General features: G+C 49.2%; 13 protein-coding genes across 13 annotated transcripts; 6 read left to right on the forward strand and 7 right to left on the reverse strand.

The window, feature by feature from the left end:
• Positions 1-72: 72 nt before the first annotated feature.
• On the reverse strand, positions 73-450 carry Bathy05g02610 (conserved hypothetical protein; the record flags this gene model as incomplete). Its single annotated transcript, XM_007513133.1, has 1 exon — positions 73-450. The coding sequence occupies one exon, from the start codon at positions 448-450 to the stop codon at positions 73-75; it is 378 nt and encodes a 125-aa protein (XP_007513195.1).
• Positions 451-660: 210 nt separating this feature from the next.
• Bathy05g02620 (predicted protein) lies at positions 661-2,241 on the forward strand (the record flags this gene model as incomplete). Its single annotated transcript, XM_007512809.1, has 1 exon — positions 661-2,241. One exon carries the CDS (start codon positions 661-663, stop codon positions 2,239-2,241), a length of 1,581 nt encoding a protein of 526 aa, XP_007512871.1.
• A 121-nt stretch (positions 2,242-2,362) lies between these two features.
• Positions 2,363-4,405, forward strand: Bathy05g02630 (predicted protein; the record flags this gene model as incomplete). Its single annotated transcript, XM_007512937.1, has 1 exon — positions 2,363-4,405. The coding sequence occupies one exon, from the start codon at positions 2,363-2,365 to the stop codon at positions 4,403-4,405; it is 2,043 nt and encodes a 680-aa protein (XP_007512999.1).
• A 114-nt stretch (positions 4,406-4,519) lies between these two features.
• Bathy05g02640 (actin superfamily) lies at positions 4,520-5,725 on the reverse strand (the record flags this gene model as incomplete). Its single annotated transcript, XM_007512883.1, has 1 exon — positions 4,520-5,725. One exon carries the CDS (start codon positions 5,723-5,725, stop codon positions 4,520-4,522), a length of 1,206 nt encoding a protein of 401 aa, XP_007512945.1.
• A 110-nt stretch (positions 5,726-5,835) lies between these two features.
• Positions 5,836-7,047, forward strand: Bathy05g02650 (DNA polymerase I; the record flags this gene model as incomplete). The annotated part of the gene is made up of 1 exon (XM_007513282.1): positions 5,836-7,047. One exon carries the CDS (start codon positions 5,836-5,838, stop codon positions 7,045-7,047), a length of 1,212 nt encoding a protein of 403 aa, XP_007513344.1.
• A 642-nt stretch (positions 7,048-7,689) lies between these two features.
• Positions 7,690-8,181, reverse strand: Bathy05g02660 (histone H2B; the record flags this gene model as incomplete). The annotated part of the gene is made up of 1 exon (XM_007513151.1): positions 7,690-8,181. The coding sequence occupies one exon, from the start codon at positions 8,179-8,181 to the stop codon at positions 7,690-7,692; it is 492 nt and encodes a 163-aa protein (XP_007513213.1).
• A 243-nt stretch (positions 8,182-8,424) lies between these two features.
• On the forward strand, positions 8,425-8,820 carry Bathy05g02670 (unknown protein; the record flags this gene model as incomplete). Its single annotated transcript, XM_007513295.1, has 1 exon — positions 8,425-8,820. One exon carries the CDS (start codon positions 8,425-8,427, stop codon positions 8,818-8,820), a length of 396 nt encoding a protein of 131 aa, XP_007513357.1.
• Positions 8,821-9,375: 555 nt separating this feature from the next.
• Positions 9,376-10,563, reverse strand: Bathy05g02680 (predicted protein; the record flags this gene model as incomplete). The annotated part of the gene is made up of 1 exon (XM_007512881.1): positions 9,376-10,563. The coding sequence occupies one exon, from the start codon at positions 10,561-10,563 to the stop codon at positions 9,376-9,378; it is 1,188 nt and encodes a 395-aa protein (XP_007512943.1).
• Positions 10,564-11,098: 535 nt separating this feature from the next.
• Positions 11,099-12,418, reverse strand: Bathy05g02690 (protein of unknown function DUF395 YeeE/YedE; the record flags this gene model as incomplete). Its single annotated transcript, XM_007513111.1, has 1 exon — positions 11,099-12,418. One exon carries the CDS (start codon positions 12,416-12,418, stop codon positions 11,099-11,101), a length of 1,320 nt encoding a protein of 439 aa, XP_007513173.1.
• A 229-nt stretch (positions 12,419-12,647) lies between these two features.
• Positions 12,648-13,481, forward strand: Bathy05g02700 (unknown protein; the record flags this gene model as incomplete). Its single annotated transcript, XM_007513290.1, has 1 exon — positions 12,648-13,481. One exon carries the CDS (start codon positions 12,648-12,650, stop codon positions 13,479-13,481), a length of 834 nt encoding a protein of 277 aa, XP_007513352.1.
• Positions 13,482-13,551: 70 nt separating this feature from the next.
• Bathy05g02710 (predicted protein) lies at positions 13,552-19,911 on the reverse strand (the record flags this gene model as incomplete). The annotated part of the gene is made up of 1 exon (XM_007512996.1): positions 13,552-19,911. The coding sequence occupies one exon, from the start codon at positions 19,909-19,911 to the stop codon at positions 13,552-13,554; it is 6,360 nt and encodes a 2,119-aa protein (XP_007513058.1).
• A 184-nt stretch (positions 19,912-20,095) lies between these two features.
• Bathy05g02720 (unknown protein) lies at positions 20,096-20,605 on the reverse strand (the record flags this gene model as incomplete). Its single annotated transcript, XM_007512965.1, has 1 exon — positions 20,096-20,605. One exon carries the CDS (start codon positions 20,603-20,605, stop codon positions 20,096-20,098), a length of 510 nt encoding a protein of 169 aa, XP_007513027.1.
• Positions 20,606-20,910: 305 nt separating this feature from the next.
• On the forward strand, positions 20,911-22,032 carry Bathy05g02730 (Drug/Metabolite transporter superfamily; the record flags this gene model as incomplete). The annotated part of the gene is made up of 1 exon (XM_007513152.1): positions 20,911-22,032. The coding sequence occupies one exon, from the start codon at positions 20,911-20,913 to the stop codon at positions 22,030-22,032; it is 1,122 nt and encodes a 373-aa protein (XP_007513214.1).
• Positions 22,033-22,102: the final 70 nt, after the last annotated feature.

Raw genomic sequence — 22,102 nt, forward strand, 5'->3', positions numbered from 1 at the left:
AGCGTAAAATCTCTCTCTCTCTCTCTCTCTCTGGATGTGTGTGCGTGTTATTATCCACATTCACATCTCAAACTAATACCCAACGCTCACCGCGGCGTTGACGACGATAAAGTCGTCGTTCGCTCGCCCGTCCGCGTCGAAGCCGTCGCCCATGGCTTCTATCGCGATCCCACTCGACGCCACCATCCCTCCTCTCACTAACTCCACGTCCACCGAACCGTACGGAAATACTTTTTTCACCTCATCCACGTCCACTGGATACGCATCAATCGGCGCGGCTACGAGTACGTGTAACTTCATCCCGCCGTACCCGCCCGGTATCAAGTCCGCGATAGCCGGTAACGAGTTGAAACTAATCGCATCTTTACACGCTCGCACCGCGGCTTTCGTGCCGTCTTGTCCGTGTTGATCCGACCCAACTCCGAGTTCCACGAACAAGGTTTTCGACATTTTGTCGTGCTTTTCCACGTTTTCTGTTCTTTGTCGCGTCTCCGATGATGATGAAGCTTTCGCGCGCAGAAGGAATCGATTCACCATCGCTCTTTTCCCGAACGAAAGACTTTTACCAGAGGAGGAGGAGGAGGACCCGGAAAGGAGTACAAACGGAGACGTCGCTCGCACGAACATTACTCTCTCTCTCTCCTTCTCTCGTTCGAGTGAATGGTGCGTGTGATGTGCGCAGAAGAGAAGCGCGCGCAAGTTTGTGAAGAATTCCAGTTCCGTTCGGGAAATACCGTTAGAGATACGAATGGATTCCTCATTCGACGCGCGCTTTGCGGGCGAGAGATACATACTAAAGACAAAGATATGAACGCTCCCAGAACACGCGCAACGACCAAAACGACCACCACCACGGCGTGTCAAATGTGCGACATCGCGCTCGAATACGACGCGCTGTCGGCGGAGTTTTTAGCGTCTCGAAAAGTCCAGTGCGGCAGGTGTACGTTCGTCAACGACATCAGAGTCGACGCGGAGGAGAAGACGAAGACGAAGACAGCATCGTCGTCATCATCATCAGAAGGAGTAGTAAAAGGCGACGAAGCATTCGCGAGACGATTACAGAAGGAAGAAGACGCGAGAGGAAGTCATCATCGCGGGAGGAGTTTTGGGTCGTGGATGAAGGATTTGTTTTCAGCGCTTCCTTTGCCTCAGGAGGAGGCGAAGAAACGACCGCCTACATGCGCCAAGTGCGAACGAACGGTGACGGACGTCGGGGTGTTCGATCCCGGCGAGCGAGTGACACAAAACAACGTGTTCTCTCGAACAACGACGGTGAGATATTATCAAACCTCGGAGTATTGGAACGAGTTTTTGTGTCGGGAGTGCTTCGAGGGCGAGAGACGCGGATATGTGGTTCGGTGCGACGGGTGTCAAAAGATCGAAAGCGAGCGGTGTAAGCGAGAGTTGGGTGGATTCGTGAGGCTTCCGGAGGAAGAGCAAGGACCAGGGAATGCTGGTGCAGATGGTGGTGGAAGATATTTGTGTTTAGAGTGTTCTGGGTCTGTCGTGGTCGATAACGAGGACGCGTGGATATTGTACGAGGAAATAAAGCAGTTCATGATGAACGAGTTAGATTTAACGATGCCGGAGAGGATGCCGCCGTTGCACGTGGTGACGGAAGAATCAATGCGCTTATCCATGGGGAGAGACCAAAATACAACAGCGCACGTGTACAACGACGACGACGTAAACGACGACGACAGAGCAGGAGGAGGCGCAGATTTTAGCAACACCCGAACTCGAGGTTTATGTCTGTCCACCGAACACACGCTCACTCGCGTCGTGCGTCGCCCGGAATTCTCCTGGCAAGAAGGCCTCACATTCTCTGAGACGCCCATCCACGTCGGCTCTCGGAGCAACGTCACCGCCATCATCGTCGTCAACTGCCTCCCGCGACTCCTCTTCGGCTCCATCCTCGCTCACGAAATGACCCACGCGCACTTCCGCCTCACCCCGGGCTACCCTCGAAAAATCAACCGCAAAGTCGAAGAAGGCTTGTGCCAACTCATCGCCTGTCTCTGGACCGAACGCGAAGCGCAAAAGATCGACGGAAACGACGAGGAGGCGAAAAACCAGCTCGCGTTAGCCGGATGCATAGCGCACAACATCCGCAACGAACCGTCGGAAATCTACGGCGACGGCGCCAGAATCGCTCTGCACAGGTACGAAAAACTCGGCAACTGCAGAGACGTGTTCGACTGCGTCAAAAGTACCGGACAGTTCCCCGAGTACGACGCATGATCATCTCTCTCGATAGTTTTAGATTATTAGAATACTCTCCATAAATAAGAGCTTGTTTTGTGTCTTTTCCTTTCTTTTTTTGCTTACAAATTCCTCATTTTTATCCACAAAAGAAGTAAAAATGTCCTCGGATACGGCGGAATCGGTCTCTGCGCAAATCGCCTCGCAAGGCGCCATCGTGAAAGCGTTGAAACTTTCCGGGAAAACAAACGACGACCCGGACGTGTCTTCGGCCGTCTCGCATTTGAAACAGTTAAAAGCAAAGTTAGCCGAGCTCACCGGCGTGGAAGAGATTGTTGGCGGCAGGGAAAAGAAGAAAAAAAAGGACGGAGGAGGGAAAAAACCAGCACCATCGTCGACGAACAAAGAGATGAAGAAAGAGACGAAACTGGGGATGCACGTCGGGATCAACGAAGATTTCGGGGCGTGGTACTCCCAAGTCGTCGTCGAAGCGGAACTGATTGATTATTACGACATCAGCGGGTGTTACATTTTACGTCCGTACGCGTTCACGCAATGGGAGTACATTCAGGAGTTTTTTAACAAGGAGATTAAAAAGTTGGGCGTAGAGAACGCGTACTTTCCGATGTTTGTCTCGCAGTCTCGATTGGAAGCGGAGAAGGATCACATCGAAGATTTTAGCCCAGAAGTCGCGTGGGTGACGAGATCGGGGGATTCAGAGTTGGAGTGTCCAATTGCAGTCAGGCCGACGTCGGAGACGGTGATGTACCCGCACTACGCGAACTGGATCCGGTCGCACAGAGATTTGCCGCTGTTGTTGAATCAGTGGTGCAACGTCGTGAGATGGGAGTTTAAACACCCGACGCCGTTTATCCGGTCGAGAGAGTTTTTATGGCAGGAAGGGCACACGGCGCACGCGACGAAGAAAGCGTGCGACGAGGAGGTGAGGACGATTTTAGATTTGTATCGACAAGTGTACGAGGACTTGTTAGCCGTGCCGGTGATTCCGGGGGTAAAGAGCGAGAAGGAGAAGTTTGCCGGAGGTTTGTATACGACCACCGTGGAAGCGTTCGTGCCTTACACTGGAAGAGGGATTCAAGGCGCGACCAGTCATTGTTTGGGACAGAATTTTGCAAAGATGTTTGACATTACCTTTGAGAACGATAAAGGCGGACGATCCATGGTGTGGCAAAACTCGTGGGGGATGACGACGAGAATGTTGGGCGTGTGTTACATGGTGCACGGTGACGACGTCGGGTTGAGGTTACCACCGAGAATTGCGCCGATACAAGTGGTCATCGTGACCATTCCAAACTCAAAGTTGAGCGAAGAGAAGGCGCAGATGTTGAAAGGTATGTTTTTCGTCTCGCGACATAAAAATCGCGATTTTGTTTTTGCGCGTTTGTTTCTCGTACCGACTCTCTTACCTTGTGTTTGCGACTTTATTCGTGTCGTCGACGCTCTTTTCATAAAGAGTCGAAGATTAAAGATTAGAATTACTCCTTTACCAATAGTCCATCGAAGTTATCGTTGGGTTATAATGGCTTGGAGCCGACATTTTTTTTTTCATTTCTTTCTGTTGGTTTTTTTTTGTCTCTCTCACTCACTCACTCACTCACTCATTCACTCACTCGCGCTTTCAAAATCAAACACAGATAATGCTGAAGCGATCGGGAAATCTCTCACGGATAGCGCGAATGTCCGCGTCAAGACGGATACCAGAGACAACTACACGCCGGGATGGAAGTATTCGCATTGGGAAGTTAAAGGCGTTCCGATTCGTCTCGAGTTTGGACCGCGGGATTTGGACAACGAAACGTGCGTTTTAGTTCGCAGAGACACTCGCGAAAAAGAGGTGTGCAAATTAGCCGACGTAAACGCGAGAGTGCCAGAGCTTTTGGTTGAAATTCAACAAAACATGTTCAATCAAGCCAAGGCGATTCGCGACACGTCTACGATTACGGTCACGGAATGGAAAGATTTCGTCCCGGCGTTGGACAAAAAGAAGATGGTGTTGACCCCGTGGTGCGAGACGAAAGAGTCCGAAGAAGAGGTGAAGAAACGCTCGTCGGAAGAAAGCGAAGGCGGGGCGGCGAAGACGTTGTGCATCCCATTCATTCAGCCGCCGTTAAAAGAAGGAACGAAGTGCTTCATCACCGGGAAACCTGCCACGGTCTGGGTGTTGTGGGGAAGATCGTACTAAGGAGAAAGAGGAGAAGGGGAAAATATCTATTTAAATGAATATTGTTATTGTAACCATCTACATTCTCTAAAACTACCAGTCGGTACTATGTTTTCGTCTTACTATCATCTAGAACTAGAACGAGTTTCGACTTCTATTCGCTACGTTTGGTCCCCACTCCTCGTACGCGCTTTTACTAATTTGTTGATTCAAGTTCCACGTCACTTTACCGAGCACCGCGCCTCCAGTCCAGCTCAAGTGCTCCATACTTTTCTCGTGCAAATAGTCCGGCGCGGATGCGACGACGTTCACTTTGGCACTTTCCGGTGCAATCTTTGTTCGAATGTCTTCGCCTAACCGTTCGCGGAGACCTTTGACGGAACTTTCCGTGCCGTGCGCGACGACGCACTCGAACGCGTTTTCTTTCCCGTGAGAAAAGAAATGCCCAGCTTGCGCGTGTCTGAAGGAATTCTCTACCGCCGACTGTATGGCTTCGACAATTTTACTATTCGCGTCGTCGTCCGTATTTGAGGAACAACAATACAACGCGTCGCCGAGCGCAAACGCGTCTTTCGTTTCCACGCTAATCTTATTTCCATCCGGCAACTGATACGACTCCATTCCCTCTCCTCCTCCGTTCTTTCCATCATCATCGGCGTTCCATCTCACCCTCGCTAAGTGTCTATTCACAATCATCCTCTCCCATTTCTCCATCTCCGCGTAAATCTCTTTCCCTTCTCGCACCGTCGTTCCACTCAACGCTTTCTCGCAACACCGCTCGCCCCCGCCTTCGATCCGTCGACACGTGCTCTCCACAATCTTCCCGTCCGAAACCGTCGCGCAATCCACCGTCTCCGCGCCAACGTCCACCGATATCCCGTTCAACCTCCCGACTCCAGCTAACGCGCACACCGCCGCGTTCTCCGCCGCGTACCCGGACACTCGAAACTCCTCGAATAACATTTGACACACGCGTTCTCGTTCTCGTCTCGAGGCTAAAATCGGTTCCACGATAAACACGTTCTTTTTGTTCTTCTCTTCCTCTTCCTCTTCCTCGGGTTTAATCCACCCGAAATTCTCGTAAAAGAGCGCTTCGAACACCGCTCGCAAGGCGTCGAACGATTCCACGCGTCTCCCAAGAATCGCGCTTTCCAAGTTCGACCTTTCTTCGACGACGGTGCAGTCCGAGGAAACTCTCGTCGGTTCTTGCGTTTGATGTTCTCGTTGGTGTTTGCTTACCATCGACGAGGAGGAGTACCCGCCGAGAATATGGTTTCGATTGCCGTAATCGATCACGACGATCGGTACCGCGTTGTTGGCTTTCGACAGGTACGCGTCCATTTAGAGAGAGAGATGATTTGAGTGATGCTGATGTCGCGTTGTTAGTGTTTTGATGAGATGAACTTCTGCCGCACAATTTCCCCGCAAAACACACTGCTTTCGTGTTAAATATGTATTACCAAACCTTAACGACGAAGATGTTTTCTCTCGCGACGACGCGAAGGATGATGCTCGCGCGGAGGAACTACTGTTACGCTTCTTCTTTTCACGCGAGTGCTGCTGGGAAGAGGAAAACGTCGTCCTCGTCGTCGTCTTTCTCGGCGTTAAACAACGACAACGACGAGAACAACGTCGTCGTTCTCGTCGAGGATGATGATTACGACGACGACGCGAGACGCGAGAGTAGCAGCAGCAGCAGTAGCAGTAATAATACGAATAATAATGGTCACATAGTGCTCGTCGACGGCATGTCCTTCTTATTCCGCGCGTTTTACGGCTTCCAAGCGCGCTCGGACGCGACCAAACTCATAAACAGCAAAGGCGAAGATGTGGGCGTTTTGCACGCGTACGCGCACGCCATGTGCGCTCTGTTGGAATCGAAACCGTCGCATTTCGCGGTGTGTTTTGATAGCAAAGGGAAGACGTTTCGACACGAAATGTTTGTGGATTATAAAGCGAATCGGCCGCCAACTCCCGAGGCGTTGATTGCCTTGATTCCGAAGGTGAGCGAGTTAGTCGAGGCGATGGCCATCGAGACGGTGAAAGTGAGCGGCGTGGAAGCGGACGATATCATCGGGACGTTAGCGACGCGGTCGGTGACGGAGAAAGGGTTTAAGGTGTCCATTGCGAGTCCGGATAAGGATTTTTGTCAGTTGTTGAACGAAAACGTTCGGATGTTGCGGCCGGGCGGCGGAGGGCAGTTTAGCGCGTTCACTTTGAGAGAGTTCGCAAAGACCCACGAAGAGTTGATTCAGCCGGAACAATTCGTAGATTTCTTAGCGTTAGTTGGAGATTCAAGCGATAACGTCCCTGGAGTCGAAGGCGTTGGACCGAAAACGGCGAGAAAATTGTTGAATAAATACGCCAACGTGGACGCGATATTAGAAGCGGCGAAGAACGGCGAGGACGAGTTTGAAAAGCTGGGCACGAAGAAAGTGAGAGAGGCGTTGAAATCGGAGAAAGGACAAAAAAGCGCGCAGTTATCGCGAAAGTTGGTGGAAATTCGTACGAAACTGGCCGCACCAGACGTGAATGGTGATTTAGACGCGTTTCGCGTGACGACGCCGGACGATTACGGGCGCAAAGCTATGGACTGCTTCGAAAGGTACGAGTTACCGAGCGCCGCGGATAGATGGAAAGCCATACACAACATCATACTTTAGATTTCTTTTTATATCATCATTATCGCTAAAGCCTACGTACCTACGCTATAGTATTATCATCATCTTTGTGTTTTATTATTCGTCTTCTTTACTACTACTACTACTACTCATATCTTTCGCGGTTGTTCCTACTAACAACGCGAACACGAGAACCACGTTCATCAACGCAAACACATCCAGAAACCAAAATCCGGTGATAGATCCTAACCCTTCAATCGGCGAGGCCGATTCAAACACGTTCGCGAGCGCGTTCGAACCTTCCGTTGGCGGTTGCCAGACGGTTACTCCCGCGATGGATGCATCTTCTAACAACTGTGGCGTTGATGTTGGGGAAACGTTCGCTGCTTTCGATATATTCACACCCCTCCTCTCGAAACTGCTTTTGTTGTTCTTCTTCGTATTATTTATTCTCCTTCTGCTGGAGGTGAAAGGCCCAAACGCATAGGATGGTGGAACACGACAGACGGCTGCGTGGTGCATCTCTCGTTTTATTAATTTATGCGTAGTACAGAGAGCGTCTTGTTTCGCCTACTTTGTCGAGTTACACGTGTAGGGGAAATTTCAAAATGAGGGAAACTAAAGTGCACGTTGTTGTGTGGTTCTTCTCTCTTACGATACTGAGGTATGGTTGAGATAAGAATCTCAATTTGTTTTTGCTCTCGTTGTTGTTACCAACAGCGAGAAGAGGCCGTGAACGCTTACGCGGAGGTAAACTCTGTTGTTTTGATGATGAGAGAAGTAATCATAAAGAGAGAATTGGAAAGGTGAGTAAATTTCGACCCGTTGAAGGAATTTAAAAAAAAACGCACTGGTGACAGCCTTGGTCCCTTCGGAGACGGCGTGCTTGGCCAATTCACCCGGCAAGATCAATCGAACGGACGTTTGGATTTCTCTGGACGTCACGGTCGGCTTCTTGTTGTATCGGGCCAATTTCGCGGCTTCAGTCGCGATCTTTTCGAAGATGTCGTTGATGAAGGAGTTCATGATGCTCATCGCCTTGGAGGAGATGCCGGTGTCCGGGTGCACTTGCTTCAAGACCTTGTAGATGTAGATCTTGTAGGTTTCGACCTTCTTCTTGGAGGACTTCTTGGCGCCGCCTTTGACGGTCTTCTTTGCTGGTTTCTTGCCGGCCATTTTTGTTGTGTGTGTGTGTATGTGAGTGTTAATAATGGCGTCTGTATTGGAGGGGAATGGTCAGAGGCGTTTGAAAATTTGAATGTCGAGTCCTCGGATTTTTCTACAATTACAAAATCTGTTGAAAAAAAGCAGAATCGAATGGATCGCAGCTTCTTCTACGCGCGATCAATTGGCGCGCAAAATGTCACGCGCGGTTCCAATTGGTGTAATGAGTGAACAGTGAGCATTGGATACCTTTTAATGGAGCATTGGTCACTCGAGACGAAGAACACTGGATTTGTCCGAATTTGGCTTCAGAAAGATGCATTTCGAGTGGACACTTTTTCAGTTCCCCCTAAAAAACACAAAAACGCCACCAACTTCCTCATTAAAACAAACAAACACAGAACACAATGTCTGGACGTGGTAAAGGTAAATCCTCCAAAAAAGCTGTCTCGCGATCCGCGAAGGCTGGCCTCCAATTCCCGGTTGGCCGTATCGCTAGGTACGTTTTGTTATATCGTTTACATTTTTTACAGTCCCAAAACCCAAAACCTTGACGAGAGCGATTTGGATGAGTTGGAAATGCGTCCGTTCCTCGAATACTACGATTTTGAAATTACAAGCGCTGACTTTAAACTCTCTTTCTATCCATAAACAGATACCTCAAGGTTGGCAAATTCGCCACCCGTGTTGGTGCCGGCGCCCCGGTCTACTTGGCCGCGGTCTTGGAATACTTAGCGGCTGAAGTTCTCGAACTCGCCGGGAACGCTTCCAGAGACAACAAAAAGTCCAGAATCGTACCGAGACACATCCAATTGGCCATCAGAAACGACGAGGAATTGTCCAAGTTGTTGGGCACGGTCACGATCGCGTCTGGCGGTGTCTTGCCGAACATCCACTCGGTCTTGTTGCCGAAGAAGTCCAAGAAGTAAACGATTAAAGTTTCTTCTTGAGATGTTGTATAGTAGTACACACGAACAAAAACAAAGGAAATTCTTATTTCCTCCAACAACTGAAAACGAATAAGATTCCAAAACAACACACACGCGCACACACGCACTTGTACCTATTACCATTCCTACCGCACGGGATGCTCATAGTAGTTACGTTATACTTCGCGTTACGATTTTTTTTATAATCAAACAACAAAAACAAAAAGAATGTTCTACTACTGTACGTGAATGAGGTGGTGGTCTTTCTCTCTCAATCTCAACTACTCGTTTTTTTTTCGGCGGATGATGAAGTTTTCTTCGCGTTCAACACCCCGGAACTGTCGATTTCTCTCATCACGTTTTGTCCGACGAAAAACGCCAAGATCAAATCCAAACAACCGGATTCAGATATGGTACCACCGAACAAACTCGCGCCGCAGTTCACGTACATCGGCCCGGGACACACGCCGGCGAGCCCCCAACCGGCGCCGAAGAGCGCTCCCCCGACTAAGAGTTTCGGAGTGATGCCTTTAAACGGTTCCGCGAACGCGCTTTTTTCCGGGTGAAATGTCGGTCGTTCTACACCGTTTTTAATGACATAAAACCCTGGGATCAACACGGCCAATGCCGAAGCCATCAACACCATCAACGACGGATCGAAGCTTCGTTTGGTGAATTCCAAAAACGCCGCCACTTTTGCCGGGTTGACCATCCCGCCGACGCACAAACCGACGCCGAAGAACGCGCCGGTGGCGTATTCGTGCACCGCTCGAATCGCCGCACCGACTTGCCCGCTTCTCGGTATCAATCCTTTCCTTCCAGCCAACGCGATTGTCCCAGAGATGATAGCTCCGGTGACCAAAAACGTCCCGAACAAAGAAAACTCCTCGCTCGTCAACCATCGCACGGAATCCAACGTCCTCGCTCTTTGCGACACGCCCAACGCCCCAGTCGTATCAAACATCAACGCCGTGATCGCCCCAGACGCCATAAAAACGCACGTGTTAATCAAACTCCTCACGGACAATCTCCCAATCCCGGACAACCCGTGTCCACTCGTGCATCCGTTTCCGGCGACGCTTCCCACGCCGACCAACAAACCAGCCGCGGCTCGCCTCGTCGAGCTCGCGACTAAACCAAACCCTCCAACCGGGATTAACTGTTGCGAAAACCCGAGCAAAGGAATCCACTTCGCGCTGGTGAACAACCCCGCTAAAAACGGTAAGTGATTCAAGCGTTCTTCGAACGCGATTTTTTTATGCGTAAACGCGCGAAAGAGTCCACTCGCCCCGACCGCTTTCCCACAATTTAAGTAATGCGCCAAAGAGGAAACGCCGAGGATTAAGCCTCCGGCGATGGCGGCGCCTGGAGTGAACGCAACTGTTTCATGTGTTAAAGTTTGTGTTGTTTGTGCGCACCCGTAGTGCGAGAGCACACGTAAAGAGAGTAAAAGGTGAGCGCACATAGCATATCATCTTTGCAATAATGGAATAATCACGTAATGGAGAAATATCTCATAACGTCATGGAAACATGGAAACATGGAAAACAAAGACACCGAGGGAGAGAGAGAAAGAGAAAGAAAGAAAGAGAGAGACTTTTCAAAAAGACGAGAGACGACACTTTTTTGTCGCGTTCGAGTGCAAAGTCAGAGCAGTGGCAGAGAGTAAGCACTCACGCGGGAGGGAAAACATGTGTGATGTTGATGTTGGTATTTTATGAGTAAAAGGAGAGATTTTTCTCCATATTAAGCGAGAGAGAACAAAAAAGATTCGTTTTCGAAAAGCGGAGAAAGGCGGAAGAAGGCGAGAGCAGGCATATATACATATCTTCTCGAATATATATACATAGATTCGTCGGTGTTACAGGTAGTATTATTATAAGTATTAGTATCGTAGTAGCAGTAGTACTGGTAGTATTAAAACAGTTCGTAGCGCAATGCGTAATACGTGTATAGTATCGCGCGTTCGATCTCGCGTGGTGCGTTTATATTATTTCTTCTTAAGCGGAGCCCTCTAACACGTCTCGGGTGATTCTCGCCAAAGTCTGGCCGACCCAAAATGAAAGCAAGGCCAATCCGCAACCACCGGTGGCGGAAATAGATTGATTCGTCAACGCGGCGCCGACGTTGACGAATAACGGGCCTGGGCACATGCCGGCTAATCCCCAACCGGTGCCGAAGATGGCACCGCCGACGATGAGTTTGGCGTCGATATCAGCGGTGATTGGATCCGGGAGCTTGAACGCGTCGCCGAACGTGGAGGTATTGAGTTGATTTTTGATGATGAGGATACCAGGGATTATTGCAGCTAACGCGGCACCCATGACGACACCTAACGACGGGTCCCACGTGCTTTGCGTGAACTGTAAGAAGGTGGACACTTTCGCCGGGTTGACCATTTGGGAGACGACTAAACCGACGCCGAAGAGGACACCGGTGGCACCGTGGACCGCGGATTTGACGACATCCGCCATTTTCGAGCCACGCTTGATGAGAATGTTGTTTTTAGCGAGATAACCGATGGTGGCGTACCCGGCAAATGCCGAGGTCAGAATTTTACCGTACAACGCTTTATCCGCTTGCGTCGCCGCGACCGTATTTGCGATGGCGTTCACCGCGGTGGCCGCTTTGCCTTTCCCCGTTGTCGTGACCACGTGTAATAACGCGTTCGTGTTGAACATCGTCGCGGCGAGCGCGCCAAACACCATGAAGGTGCACACGTTCGCCAACGATCGAACCGACAAGCGCCCGATGCCGGACAACCCGTGTCCGCTCGTGCATCCGTCGCCTAACTTTGAGCCAAAACCGACCAATATCATCGCCAAAACTAACCGCGAAGTCCCTTCGATGACTTCATATCCACCCGTCGGGAGTAAATGTGCCAAACCTAAATAGGGTAAAACCAACGGCGTGGCTACGATACCCAGGAATAAGGGCAATTTCGTTTCCCAAGCGTCTTTGGAGACTCCTGAAAATGAAAAAGGCGAGACCAGGTGCGAACATCCAATCGCTTCCCCGGTGGATAAATATCTCCCCAACACCGCGGCGGCTAAGATTACACCTCCAGCGGCGGCGTTTTCTGGTTCAAAAGTCGCCACGTAATCCGCTCCGTGGTGCGCGATCGAAATCTTTCTTCGCATTTGCTTTCTTCTTCTTCCTTTTACACTCGATTTTAATGCTGAGCTGGCAGACGATTGCATTGGATTCGAAATCCCAATTCTCCCATTCAACTTTGACGTGAGGTTTTTATCACGACTGGATCTTCTTGCACAAGCAGCAGCATTAGATGCTGAAATTTGTTGGGCGAATAACGATTGCATTTCGAGATATTGTCTCTCTCTCTCTCTTATAAATATATAAATATACCTTCTTTGCGTATGTTCCGCGCAAAATAATTGAGGAGTTCTTCTGAAGCAAAAATCATCAGATCGATTTTTTTTGTTTAGGGTTTTTAAAATTTTTTCCAAACGTTTTTTTTTTTCTTCCTTCCAAACAAACAAACACATGTCACATTTTGAGAGTGATCAACGCGGGTTTGACGACGCGAGAATGCCAAACTTTGGAAGCAAGAAGAAGCGCGCGAAGAAGACGAAGAAGACGAAGGATTTGGAGGACAAACTTTTGGATTTGAATTTAGAAACGACCACCACGGACGAAGAAGAGGAAGAATTGGAGGCGAAGAAGGCGAGGCGAAAGCAGAAAAAGCTTTCCGAGAAGAAGAAGAGAAAGACCCCGAAAGAAGCGGAGGAGAAGACGTCGTACCGGCCGCCGTACGAGTGGCTGGACGACAACGAGGAGGATGGGGACGACGATGCTTCGTTTCTGCCGCGCGTGTGCACGGAAGAAAACGACGAAGAACGCAACGTCGCCTTTGAAGGGTTCGATATCACAACCTTTTACGGATCAGAGAGGTGGCAGTTTGAAAGCGACGTATTTGGAGAAGATCGAATACACAGAGGTTCGGAGAAATTCTCCTGCGCCTTAACGTGCGGACCGAGGAATGAGACGGTGTATTTTCATTTCAAAAGTAGAGTGAACTTGTTAAAGTTTCAGAAACGACCGCGACGGTTTCTTCCGATGTGCGGCGGCTTCTGTTGCGTCGGCGTGATTTTTTCAAGCGATCCGGATTCGTGTTGTTTCAATCGTTTATTTCGAGGGGATCCATCGAAATTTGCGAGAAAAGATCAGAAAGTGTACATGTTTGCGGACGAAGCGAGCAAACAGTATTTTTTATCGTACGCGCAGGAGTTGTCGAAGGTGTGCGAGGAAGCTTTCGAAAGGAGAGGGTTTCAAGAAAACGCAGAGGTATGCGACGGAGGGTATCACGATGGTCACTATGCTCCGTTTGGAAAGATTGATGGGTATCCAGAACACTTTAACTAATCAAATTTTGTGCATGCTTTTACTACTACTTTACTACCTTCTGCTTTTGCTCATATCGCTATTTGTTAATTTATTGAAACGCCTTCAAGGAAATCTTGCCCGGCTTTCTCTCGTCTACATCATCACCATCATCGCAATCATCGACGACGACGCTCGAATAGTCCAACAAAGCCTTAAACTGAACTCTCGTAGAAGAAATCATACCAGACACCGCGCATCGAGCGGCGAGCGGTTGTTCGCGCACCGCGGCGTTCGAGAGTCTAGAGGCATCCAGCGCCATTTTTTTACTGGTAACGTTACTAGTACCCAAAGTCTCAATCGCAATCGCAAACATCGCCGCCAAGATATTCGCGGATAAGTTCTTCGCATCCTTTTCTGCCACATTTTTAAGGAACTTGAGCGTACTTGACACGAATAAAACATTCAAATCGGCATCAACTCGGTTCATGGATTCCGAATTCTCCCCTTTTGCCGTTTGTCTCGAAAATACAGCAATCGAAGGCGCAAGTTTTCGCAAGACGACGACGTCGTCCTCCGACGCAGAAGATTTGGAGTCAAGATAGACATCCAAAGCCATCAGCGCCACCAAAGCGCTGTTTAAATTTGTCGAAATAGATTCTTCACTCTCCAAGCGCTCCACGAGTATCTCTTCGAACTTTTTTCGATTAACTTTTTCCATTTGCGCGAGTAAGTTTGCCAAGGCGATGAATTTCTTTTCCTTCTTCTCGTACGAAATCGAAGCTTCGACGACGTCGTCTTCGATCAAATCCATGAGCAAGTTTTCATCCGTAAAACCACTGGTCGTCGTTATCGACACTTTATTCGGGGATGCTTTACCGTTGAATGGAACAGCAGCCGATGATGACGAATTCAAAAACTCAATCGCGGCATCTCGAATCTTACGATACGCCTCAGAGGATTTCGTGCAATCGAACGCAGCTTTTCCAAGCTTGTCGTTTAATAAACTTTGCGCCGCAGATTCGGCGAAAGAATGAGCGTTCTCAAACGTTTTCAACCCGCGCAAAGCGGTTTCAACTTGCTCGACATCATTGGTACGGGCGTTGAACATGAAACTCAAAGGTATGCGCGCGGCGTCTACTTCTTTGGCATCCGGAGTCGGATTGAAACGCTCGATCGCGTCGGAACTTTCGTCAGATAAAGTTCTCGTACACGCAGCGAATGGTTCGTCCAAAGAAGCGAGTAAAATAGGTTTCAAATAGTGCTCGCGAAGAGTCGACCATTGCTGTGTATCACTGACTCTCACGGAAGCTTTCACACACGGTAGAAACGCCTCGGCGACATCTTGTACTAAACTTGGACACGCCGTGACGAGCTCTCCGGGTAAAAGTTCAAACTTGTCCATAATCATATTGTCCAGCATTTGTTTCTCGGAGCCTTCACGAAGCTCTACGCTTCGTTTAATGAGTTCGACGTCGTGGGGTAGATACGTCCACGCAGGCACGAACGCCTCGACGACGTCGGAAGGAATGGATGTAGAATCTTCTTCATTGCATATGTATGCCGTCGCTAAACACATGCACGCGGCGATTCGCGCACGCACCATCACAGCTTCGCAACACGCGTTCATTAAGGTTAAATTGTTCAAGGATGATGCTGATGATGACGACGACGACGACGAAGCTTTTGGGTACACCGGCAGCCATTCTTTCGCAAAATCAACGATGCATGCGTGCAATCGTTTCGACACGGAATCGTCCGAGCCGTGCACTTTTGCAGAGAGTGCGTGTGCCGCTAATCTCGCGCCCGCGACACGCACATCGAGCGGTGTATCGGAACTTCGAGAAGCACGAACGGCGGAGAGGATTTGTGCTTGAAATTGTTCGAGCGTTTTGATGGACCTTTTCCTATTTCGCGCACTCGGGATGTTGCGCTGATGGAAGCCATCTCCTCCGTCCTCGTCTGAGTCGTCGTCGTCGATGTGATAAAACGCGTCCGGATCCTCGTCATTTCCCCATAATTTGACAAGAAAAGACATCATTTGTAATCCTCTCGCGCGCAATTTCGAAGCACTTGCCGTGGATAATGAATACGCAATTTGGAAACACCTTTGCCCGTGCGTCGGTAAATATGCGTTTGGAGAATCCGATGCGCGACTTAATTTAACGCTTCTATGCTCCGGAATATTACTTTCTTGAATCCAGAAAGGGATTCTCGAAAGTAGCGAAGCTGCAAATATGCGCGCCGGGAGACGCGGGTGATTATTCGCACGATTTGCATCGATATCGGATTCGTCGATTTCTTTCTCGTCCATCTCTCCCTCCTCGTTTTCTTCGTCTTCATCTTCGTCGTCGTTAAACGCATCTTCGTCGTCTTCCGATTCCTCGTCTTCGGATTCTTCCACGAGTCGTTGGTCGTCGAAGGAAAGCGCCGATAAAGCTTTGAGCGCCCGTTTGGGGTCTCTGATGGATAACTCTCTGGCCAAGACTCGCGCGCAGTTCTTTGCGTCTCGGATGACTCTTCTCGAAGCGCCTTTCGTCACACATTTTACAATGTCTCTCAACAACATCGACCCAAATTTTGACGATGATTTCGTTGACTTGGAGGCGTACTCGAAAGATATCCCTGAATTGTTTTCGTCATCGTCTGGGTATAATAATTTATGAGCGTCTTTCATGGCGAGAAACGAGAGCGTTTCCAGGGCTACTGGCTTCGTCGCGTAATGCCGCAAGGCGTCTCTAAGCGTTACGGTGACAGTCGTCATATCGATAGCGTTCGGGGCAAACATAGCCATGTGTTCAATAAAAACAACTTCAGCGTAAACAACGTCGTCGCTTTCGTTGAAGTTATCTTCAACATCATCGTTTTTCGACGTTGCCGACAGCGTCGGATATTGCTGCCGCAACTCCTGCTGAGAATTCGGATTTCTTTTTCCTCCACCTACTCCTTTACCGTTTCGGTTATCCAACGCTAAGCGGAAATTTTGAAAACGTGAATGGCTTTGCACGTCGCGTATAATTGCAGCAACATTCATCGCTTTTATGAACACTTTATGTTCCGCCGATAAGTCCGGGCCAATGGCAATAGCAGCCGCATTCGCCAGGTGCCCACATTCCGGGACGAAAGAGACGACGTTTTTTAACAGCGCTTCTTGCGCGGGTAACGAATCTAACATATGCATAGACAGATCAACCGCACGATCCGAATCTCTCGCAAATCTACTACCACAAACTTCTGCGACGTGTGCTAATGCCCGAATTGCAAACGCGTGCGTAGATCTGTGCGTAGGATCTATGTTGAGAGAAATTTTTGAGAGCGCCTCGATGAGCCTGCGCAGCGTCGTTTCACCGATGGACATCGCGCCAATGTGCTCGATGGATTTTGAGAGGGATAAACATTCAATGGCGATGTTCCAAGTGCGCCTGTTATGTCCAGTATCTTGCATGTCCATATCGCGTGAATACGTTTCGAACAAATTATATGCGCGCTCTCTGACTTCCTCGCTCGATGCGGTTTGCTCGATGCACTTGGCGCAAAGTAGCGCAGACTCGAGAGGTGCGTGTGATGAGAGAGCGTTCTGAAGTGCTCTAGAGTACCTCGAAAACATCTTTAGATGTAACTGAGAACTTTCGTTCGCATCTTCGCGCAGCATGTGAGAAACGCTCAGTATATCCGCGAATCGCCTCGATACAGCCGCATCGCATCTCAAAAAATCAGTCAACACAGGCTTTTTCGGGTGGTTGAACAGCGAAACATGTTTTTTCCGATACTCAGACGAGTTCAAATTTACGAGCATTTTACTGTGCTCGATAACCTGAATGCACCGTTCCTCCCATGCATAGAGAAGTTGTGCTAGCGCTGCTTGTAACTTTGCATCTTTACCCCCGTCAGCGATAGCAACCTCTACAGCGCGAGAGAAGCAGGCGCGACTCGCCTCGTCTATCTGGTCGACTACGGTTGCCGCAAAAGGGAAGACATCTTTCCTCACTATGTTATCGCTCTCTTTACTGTCATCAAACACGTGCGATGGCGAATTTGGAGGTGCGTTTGAGTTTCCCCTGTACGCTCTCAGATCTGCAAACGCTTGCGAAACCGTCTCGTCTCCGTTTTCTAACGTCACGACGTGCGTGTTCACGAGCAATTCGCGTTCCGCTTCGTCCAAGAAAGAAGAAAGCGACGTCAAGCGTCCAAAATCGAGTCTATCCGTATCATCGTCGTCGTAAACGAGATCTTCTTCATCTTGATTGAACAATACATTCTTGTCATCTTCCCTCACTTCTTTTGCAAACGCTTCAAAGTTAGAAATCAAGTTTGCAATCTGTGGCGTGAAATCTTGAAATCGGCACGCCTTCTCGACATCTTTCGAACACGAGGCGTACGCAGACATTGCTCGTAGATGCAAAAGCAACTTTCGACGAACGATTTCGATATTTTCGATGCTAATTTGCGCGTCTCTCAGTTGAATTCTTTCGCAGGCGCACAAAAGAGATCCGAGCATAAGTTTTGTCGCTCGACCGTTTTCTTCCTCCGCGCTGGCGAATCTGGCGTACGCCTCGACAGCCTCTGCAGCTGCGCACGCCGCCGCCAAATCATCCCTACTCGTCGTTTCTTCTCCTTCAGAGCTTGTTTGCATCGCGGATGCTACTTCATCAAACGTGGAAGAGATGACAAATGCGATGTTTTCAAACTTTTTCCTCTTCTCCTCGTCGCGTCTTTGCGAATAGATGAAAATCGAGGAGCGCGCTAACGAGGATGCCGAGAGACAAATAAAGCCAGCTTCTCTCGCTTTTGCCGAGGCGTTCAACATGCAAAGCCTCGCGCCAACTTCTTCGACGCGATCGATGGCGTCTATGGGCACACCAAGCGGCCAACTCGCCGTTTTTTCACCGATGAGCGCGCAAATAAAGCGCGCATCGGCAATGAGCTCGTCGTCGAATCTATACGAGGGAGCGTTGCTGTCTGCGCCATGTGCATTTCCATCTTCTTTTTCTCCTTTTTCTTCTCCTCCTTTTTTTCTATCACTATTATGCATCGTTAGCGGAAACTTGACGAACATTTCCAACTTTGAGAGCGTTCTCGCGAGTTCTCGCGTCGCCATTTCATGTCCAGCAGATAACGCCGCTTTCGCCAAAGCTCCTGCGCGTTCGTTCACTCGCCATTTCGTTCGAAAGAGCGCGTCGCCGTGCTTACTCGAAAACACGTTTTTTATGTATAAAAACGATTCGGCGTCGACGTACCCGATCGCATCTATCCCGTCTCTCACCGCGCGAAGTATAGAAACAATTCGTAAATCGTTCGTATTGTCGATTAATTTTCCTCTCCTCTTCTGCTTTGCGTTTTTCAATTTCTCGTCGGCGGTGGACACGATTTGGCAACGTAAAATATCGAGAATTTGTTTTAACGTCGCTTTTCTCGTCGACTCGTCCACGCGCTTCTCGAACGCGGCGACTCGTAACACGGCCAACCCACATGCTGCGGCAAAACAGTCGTTCTTTCTTAATTTCGACGCGAAACCTACTTTGACGATATCTCTCGTGCACTCCTCCACCGAGTACGACTTGCCGCTGAATTGTGGGTTGGTCGCGTAGCGCATCCACGCGCGCGCGACGGCATCTTGTATCGCTCTCGAATCTTTAAAAGTCGTTACTTCACTCGTTTCAAACAAAGGTTTGATAAAACACGTTTTTACGGTGTACAAAGAAGACGACGAGGATGACGTCGAGAGGGCGCGATCTTCATCGGCGAACTCGCCCCCCATCGTATCGTCGTCGTCTCCGATATCGTCCACTACACCTTCCTCCTCGGTAGATTGGGTCAATTGACTGCTACTTCCTCTGATACCAACGCTAGCAGTAGTACCTATTTTTCGCTCCACTTGACTCGCCACGGTTGCGAATGCCGATATGACTTCCACCCCAGAATTACCTAAATTTTTCGTCTCGGCGATTAGATTCAGAACGTTTTTACCTTTTCCGTACTGCTCGATTTCGCCCAAAGCGTGATACCCAGCCGAGTATACGTTATTCGAATCGCCGCGTCCGTTGAACGCTTCTATTTCTAGTTTTATGCTATTTGCATCGCTTTTCTTCATCGCCATCAACATTGCCGCTCGTAACTCCAACGCTCTTCGCTTCGCCTCTTGCGTCGCTCTCGAGATTTCCGTGGAGGCTCTTCTCCCGCCTTCTAAAGCGACAACTCGTTTAATCATTCTCCGCATATGATCGATAGTCTTTGCGGTTAACTTTAATCCGCCATCACTGACCGCGTCTGGATTCCCAACACATCTCGCCGCAACCTTTAACGCCACGGTGGCAACTTTAATCCCCGATATGTCGTCCTTGTACGCCCGATTATCAACCGCCTTCATCGCGCTCGCGCACGCCGAATCGCAAAATTGCCCAGTGCCCAGCTCTTTCCCGAACGACCAAATCAAAGCTTCCAAGCAATCGCACGCGCCGTAAAACCGTTCCATTTTCTCCCACACATTTTCACCCACGACACCTTGAAACGCGCTCTTACGTTTCGGGAAATCGTCGATATCGTTTAACCGTTCGTTCGTGAATCGGAAGACGCTTTGTCTGTCGTATTATTAAAGAGAAGATAGATACGGTAAGAAAACACGTGAAATGCTGATATTAATACTTAGTAGTAATGACTCACCTGTTACCGAACGAAAACGTCAGCACTAAACAGTCTCTGGCGATCGCCCTCGCGCTTCGACCAAAAGGTACGCTTTGGTACCCATTTTTTTCATCCTCCCTCTTCAACACCCCTACGACGGCAATCTGAAACAACACCTTCTCCAATCGATCGTGCAAACGCTTGATTTCGTTTTCTTTGCCGCTGTTTTTTGCTGCGATAAAACGTGTCCGCGAATCCACCAAAGCCGAGCGCAAACTCGCGAGTTTTGCGAACAACAACGTCGACGACGCGCTTTGTTGTTTCGATGATGATGCTGATTTTGTCACTGATTTTGTTGCGTCGCTTTTTTCACCAAAACGTAAAATTATGTCCTCCACGTCCTTCACTCTTTGCTCTAATTCGGATACAACATCCTCCTCCACCTTCTCCTCTGAAGCTTTACCATCATCGTTCGCGCTCGTCGTCGTCGTCGGAGGAGGAAAAGTCGAAGCAGAAGAAGAAGAAGGAGAGGAGACAACGCTCATCGTGTGTGTTCTCTCTCTCTCTCTCTCTCTCTCTCTCTCTGTAGTCTGTAGTTTCTAACGAGAATTTTTTGCTTCTTGCTTTTTTTTTTGAAAACCCTAAACACTCCTTTTTTTAGGGGAATTCTTTTTCGGAGGTACGAAGGTACTTACTACAGAAACCGACCGCTTGCTCTCTCTTCTTTGAGGAGCTTCGAGGAGCGCGAGAAAGACTACCGCGCATATACCTGCTATCAGAGGATATTTTTTGTGCAGGTGCTTTTCCTGCTTTAAAGAGCGAGAGTTTAAAGAGAGAAAAAGGGCACATCATGGCATCGGAAACCACGTTGGATAAAATCACATCCAGCGGCTCATCGTCGAACACGAACGCGGGGATGGTGAATCACCAGATGAAAACCTTCGTCCTCGTCCTCCTTTACTTAGGTTTGAACAGTTCGTTAAACCTTTTAAACCGGTACACGCTCGGGCACGCCGGGTTTTCGTTTCCGATTTTACTCACCGTCGCGCACTTATCGTTCTCGGTGATATGTTTATCTCCAATCATGTTATCTCCAAAGTTGAGCTATGCGAGTTCGCACCAGGAGATATTACCGAGGGTGAAAAACGCGGTGGTGAAGATTGGTTTGTTCATGAGTTTGAACATCGCGATGAATAACGCGAGTTTAGTGTCTATGCCGTTATCGTTAAATCAAGTGATTCGAGCGTCCATTCCTGTGGTGTGCGCGGTGTGCGCGATGTTCGTGGAAGGACGAGTACCGGGCGGGATCGAAAGTATCGGGTTACTCTTCGTCGCCGGTGGAGTTATGTTTTGTATTAGTGGGAGTTACGCGGCAGCGAGTAGTGGTGGTGGTGGTGGTGTTTCATCGAAGGAGAAGGAGCGGACGTTGAGCGGATTATTGTATTGCGTAACCGCGACGATTTCAAACGCGTTGATGATGACGTTTAGCGGGAAGATCATGGGCGGAGAAAAATTGGACGCGTTGCGACTGACGTTTTATACCGCTCCGGTGACATTGTGCGCGTTACTCCCCGTCGCTTTACTCTTAGAAGGCGATCGGTTCGTCAACAAATATTTCGGCTCGAACTCGTTCGACGTGCAATCGAGGGAAGCTTTGATGTACGGCGACGAATACGTATCGCCGATTAAAGTCTTGACGTTAGTCTTACTCGGGTGTTTGAACGCGGTGTCATATAATTTCGTTCACTTCGCGTTAGTCGGGGCGACGTCGGCGGTGACCACGACAGTTCTCGGAAACATTAAAGTCGCTCTGTTAATCTTATGCTCGCGCGTGTTATTCGGCGAGACGAAAGATTGGAGCGTATCCATGGTTTTCGGAGCGTTCGTCGCTTTGGCTGGGTTCGGTTTGTACTCTTTCGCGCGAGTCAAGGTGTCGCATCAGCAAATGAATACGCACAGCGCTAAGAAATAATACTAATAGAGAGAGAGAGATTGTTTTATGTAGCAGTAAAGTTTGGCCATTCGCGAAACGCAAAACTTCG

This window comes from Bathycoccus prasinos, assembly GCF_002220235.1.
Source record: "Bathycoccus prasinos genomic : chromosome_5".
Lineage (NCBI taxonomy): Eukaryota > Viridiplantae > Chlorophyta > Mamiellophyceae > Mamiellales > Bathycoccaceae > Bathycoccus > Bathycoccus prasinos.